Genomic DNA, 5,062 nt, shown 5'->3' with positions numbered 1-5,062 from the left:
CACCTTTCTATCTCCTCATTATCTCTCCCTATATATTTCTCTTTAGCTCTCAATTTTCATACTATCTTTCCCCTTCTCCCCATCTCTTAACTTTCTGAAGTCATGTTGTGTCTCTGATTAGGTATGACAGTCACTTTTTCGGGCCCAAAAACCCTCAGTCACTATTCCTCCCGTTGTCATCTTCTCGTAGCGCAGAATGTTTGCAGGGTACTGCAGCCCTATAAGTCACACAGGGCTGGACTGAGGGTAACCTGGCACTTTAAGGCTGGTAGCCACCTAATGACATACATATGCCAGACAGCTAGCTATGACAGCCTGCCCGCTACATTTTATACTCACAGTGTGTAGCTGGGCATATCCACCCGATCCGCCGATCAGAACAGGCGCGTATGCCTATTTAGCGATGTAGGGCAGTAGCCCACCAGCCAGTCTGGGCCTATGCAGAAGAGTTAATTCACTAAACATTTATTATAGTTAAATGATACTCATAGATATATTTTTCCCTAAGACATTTGTGAATGAAGGTGTGTTTAGGGACTTAGTATGTTTATTACACAATTGAATTTAAACCCATTTTTCCTATTTTTATACTTTGAGGGCTGTAAGCCCTGTCATACACTCATCCCCTGCAAACACACTCAGCTCCTAGAAAAGGTATGGGAAAATTCCATAGTAATGCAGCTAGCATAGCAGCAGTCTATGGATTGCAAGATACGCATGCGCACTGCAGTGCACCACACAACAGACACGTTTTAGGCACCACCTCCTTTCGTTAAAGTTTCCATCTGTATTACTAATGTGGGCGTGACCGGTCATGTGATGCGCACTGCGTGACCATGACACTTATCATGTGGTGCGAGGCGTGGCTGCTTTGATCACGTGACGCGACAGATTCGGTGACGTGCCGTATCAGCTGATCCGTGTTAGGAGACAGGTTAAGGAACCGGCTATCGGGGTTATCATCATGGCGAGTCAGTCAGCGGGAATACAGCAGCTCTTGCAAGCGGAGAAGAGAGCAGCCGAGCGAGTAGGAGAGGCTCGGAAGCGTGAGTTACCCTACCTGCCCCCTTCGTACCCGTACCCCGGCCCTGTGTCTCTCAGACATAGCCCTCCGTTATTTACATACGTGTCAGTGGTCTGTGAGCTAGTTTATGAGCATATCCTCACCTCAGCCCGGAACTGGGGATTCAAATGCATCAGCACGCAGTCTCACTCAGCTTCTGTATTAGAGGGGAACCCCAACATTCTGGGGGAGGTAAAGATCCCCCCCCCCCCACGCCGTGTGATAATACAGGGTCAGTGTGCAAATGGAGCCCTCTCTGGCTTTTTCCTCAGGCACAGTAGGCACCCTGTGCATTGAGTGAGCTGGGGAAGGCCGTAGTCGCTGTCTGTGGTCCCCCGGTCCTTTCCACAGGATACTTTAAAAGGGTTTTATTCATGGTGAGCGAGCAAGCGTGTCTTGCTGCTGCTTGGGCTCGACCAGAACCTTGACTTGGCTAATAAAGCTGGGCTTGGCTGCTAAGAGCCCAGACACGTGAGGGCCAAGCATTGAAGAGCAATGCCCATTTTCGCTTGGTTGGCTGAGCCGTTCGTTAGGCTCTAACTCATGCTAGCCCCTCAGGCCCTAATCTTGGAGAGCAAAAAACACCCTGCATATCAAGTTGCATTTAATATAGAACATCGCTGTTACTTGATAATATTGTTGCAGGGGAGCCCTGACTTTGGGCAGAGGGTAGTAATTAAAGCCAGGTCTGCGTTAGCCTGCAGCCTCTAGTCGCCCCACGTACCAGGGTGTGCCTGATCTATTGGGTGGGCTCGCCGTGGTCTGCCTGCAGTTTGAATGATTCATTGACTCGGTGGATAAGCTGATGTAAGATTTGCCCCCATCCTCTTTAATATTTTTCTGGTCTCGTCAAGGGCTCGCCGCGGGGCTGTATCTGTGATGACAGACTAGCTTTTGCTCTATGGTTACACTTGTACCTGTTGATATTTTAAGTCTTTCTTCTCAGAGGTTCTATGCCGCTGTTTCTCTTTAATCTGTGACATTTACAGACTCTTCATTGCAGAATGAATGTCTTTTTCTTTTCGTCTCTCCGATATCAGGGAAGAACAGGCGTTTGAAACAAGCCAAGGAGGAAGCCCAGGCTGAGATTGAACAATATCGCCTGCAGCGAGAGAAGGAGTTCAAAACCAAGGAGGCTGCTGTATGTATGAACCAAGAACATGGTGTCCCCTCTTACTGTCATCAGTCATGGGGGGGGTTATCAAGCTGATTTTGTGGCAGTTGGACACCAAAGTACATACCTGTAATTCTGTCGTAATAAATATTGCGCCTTCGCACAACTGGAACCTATAGCTAGTTGTGGGTCTTTATACTTTGTATATTGCGTGGTTCCAGTGCATGGATGCCTTTCCAGTCCCTATAATTAAACTGTTCGGACCCCTCTAATTTGCATTTGTCGGTTCCAAGCTTGACCTACTGGTCTGGCCACACTAGATTATGCTTTGATGTATCCAGAACTACATCATTCGGTTTTATTAAATGAACGCCCTCACCCACTCAATTTAAGATTATTTTTCTTTAACATATGTCATTTGTCTGTTGTCCTTTAGGCCTTGGGCTCCCACGGCAGCTATTCCGAAGAGATGGAAAAGGAGACGGCGCAGAAGATGTCTGTTATCCAGGCGAACTACTCGAAAAACAGAGAAGCCGTCTTGGATCACGTTCTGTCCCTCGTCTACGAGATTAAGCCGGAAATTCACGCCAATTACCGCTTCTGCGGCTAGACAGATCAGCTAGTGGTCTGTAGGGTCAGCTAGTCTCTCCTCTCCTGTTACTGTCTTCGGTTATTTATTATATGATTAGGCACCAAAACCAGAGGTTTCCCAATATTTGCCCGGTAAAGTCTAGAGACACCCTTCGTGTTAAAGCGAGTGCTGGAGGAGAGAGGAAAGCTGCAGTATGAGTCGGTAGCGCACGTTCCGCTATGTGAGTAACGGGTTTTATGCTGTGCCGTCTACAAAGGGTTAACGCATAAGAACAGCCGCGTTCCTGGCATGTTAAAGGGGAAGTGAACGGAAGGAGCTGCTGGTAATGTTCCTGTTCAGCGATGGAGTGTTGGTTTCGATCTAATGCCGTGCCTCTGATTGCTTCATCTGTCAGCTCTGCCTTTTTAGAAGTAAAATGATTTGAGTTTTCCTTGAAGGTCTGTCTTGTTTTCTGTGCGGTCTGATACATAACATAACTTTTATAATAGTTAATATAAAAGGTGTTGCTTTTGATGGGGTTACATTTGACGTATACATCGCTCTAGCCAATTGTATAGGGAAATGTTATTTTAATGCCCCCCCCCCCCAAACAGTGATGTCACAATTCAGAAAATATCAGCCTGTTGGTGGAGGCCAAAATAGCGGTGCATGAAGCAGAAGTTTACGTGACCCGTTTCGGGAACTCGCGCAGGTTGTGGGACCGTTCTGCAAACATGCTTTACCACAACTGTGTGGAAACAACCCCAGCTCTATGTGGCCGTTAGATCTTTATAATGCGCGTAGGATAGCCTCCGAAGCAACGTCTTACTTCCTTATAATAAGGCTGCTGCCCTGTAAATATCGCTCTTTTATGGAGTCCGTTTCGTTAAGCTTCAGTTAAGTGATGGGGGGGGGGGGACTTGAGGCGAGTGAATTAAGATTTAATGGAATGATAGATCCAAGTGTTTTTTTTAAATGGAAAAGCGATCTGGTTAAGAGTTTTGCGAGCCCTCGGAGATTGAGGCATATAAATTGAAACGTGAAGCAATCCTGTGTCTTCTCTACCTACACATCACTGAAAAGGGCCGTATGTATCAGGGAGCAATTCTAGGGCAGCGTTCTCAATGTGGGGCTATCGCCATGGAAACCAATGAAATGGTTCTGATGATTTCTCAAAGGTAACGGCGGTTGTGCAGAAACCCCAGGAACGCTGCTTTATTGTGGGGGTAAAATGAACAAGAATTCACGAATAGCAAATAACTAGCGTTACAATTTTAATTCCTAGTCAACTATATTCTGGCCACACAAGGTACAGAGAGGATTCTGGGGAATTTTCAGGTAACCGCTCTCATATGCATTAATGCCCAGGCTGATCTTTAGTATTCTCACTTCCCTTTACAAACGTTTACGTGATTGAAGTGATTATACCCCCATAACGGAAACATTGCACACGTACTACAGATACTTTGTCATCCCCGATATAATTAGGAGCTAGTTGTGGACATTTAACTGCTATGTGGAATTTAGAATGTATGTGCCTGATGACATCATTTCACATATGGCCCCCCCCCCCCCCAGCTTTAGCTCACTCGCGGGGGATGCGTCTGGTCGAGCATATCTGATGCGAGTGAGCGAGCGAGTCACCTCCGGCCAGCTTCAGCGATGGCTCGCAAAACGTCCAAGGGTTCCAAAGCCCCACATTAGGCTCTTCCAGTGAGATCGCCGCTCCGTGTGCTCATCTGTTATGACTGTAGGTGTTATTATCGATTGATTTCTATAGCGCCGTTATACTCTACGGCGCTGTACAACGGGCAAGACACCGCAACAATCGTTCATGTCATGTGAGCTTACAATTGAGAGCAGGTGGCACCAAAGCTGCAGATCCGCCGGCGACACAATGTTTTATGGCACGTCTATTTATTAATATCTCGCAATGGTTTAACGGGCCGGGACAGGACGATTTTAGGAGGACTGGTTAGAGGAGTAACTAAAGATATGGCTTCAACAGGACTTTTTATGATGCTTTATGACCTGGACTTTATGACCTGGACTTTATGACTTGATCTTATAACAGCTATTTATGGTATTTAGAAAAATGTTTTCTTTACTTTTGTTTACCAAGTCCCATTCGGCCCATCTAGTCTGTTTTTCCCCCTAATTTAAAGACTGAAGCCGTAATCAGTCGTTGGTCTCATCTTAGTTTCAGGATCCCATGCATGTTTAAATCCCCTTACTCTATCAACTCCTATTTCTGCTGGGAGGCAGTTCCATATATCTACCACTCTCTCAGTAAAGAAAAACCTCCTAGCATTAC

At 46.3% G+C, this 5,062-nt stretch overlaps 2 protein-coding genes across 3 annotated transcripts in view; both read left to right on the top strand.

Annotated features, from left to right (window-relative positions):
- Window positions 1-964: 964 nt before the first annotated feature.
- On the top strand, window positions 965-2,787 carry LOC149284905 (V-type proton ATPase subunit G 1-like). Of its 2 annotated transcripts, XM_089496092.1 has the most exons (4): window positions 965-1,050; window positions 1,232-1,255; window positions 2,114-2,204; window positions 2,614-2,787. In XM_089496092.1, exons 1-4 carry the CDS (start codon window positions 965-967, stop codon window positions 2,785-2,787), a joined length of 375 nt encoding a protein of 124 aa, XP_089352218.1. The 2 variants fall into 2 exon arrangements, with proteins under 2 accessions (XP_089352218.1, XP_089352219.1); XM_089496093.1 differs by lacking the exon at window positions 1,232-1,255 and having other exon boundaries at window positions 965-1,046; window positions 2,104-2,204.
- A 1,101-nt stretch (window positions 2,788-3,888) lies between these two features.
- LOC149284904 (transmembrane protein 268-like) overlaps window positions 3,889-5,062 on the top strand; it is a 13,148-nt gene continuing 11,974 nt past the window's right edge. Inside the window, exon 1 of the mRNA XM_089496049.1 lies at window positions 3,889-3,926. Coding sequence (XP_089352175.1) covers window positions 3,889-3,926 — 38 coding nt within the window. The remainder of the gene's footprint in view (window positions 3,927-5,062) is intronic.

Source organism: Sceloporus occidentalis, unplaced genomic scaffold, assembly GCF_023333645.1.
Source record: "Sceloporus occidentalis isolate IW3139 unplaced genomic scaffold, rSceOcc1.0.p SCAF_87, whole genome shotgun sequence".
NCBI lineage: Eukaryota > Metazoa > Chordata > Lepidosauria > Squamata > Phrynosomatidae > Sceloporus > Sceloporus occidentalis.
The sequence above is the reverse complement of the archived record's forward strand: the minus strand, read 5'-3'. Positions and strand labels throughout refer to the sequence as shown.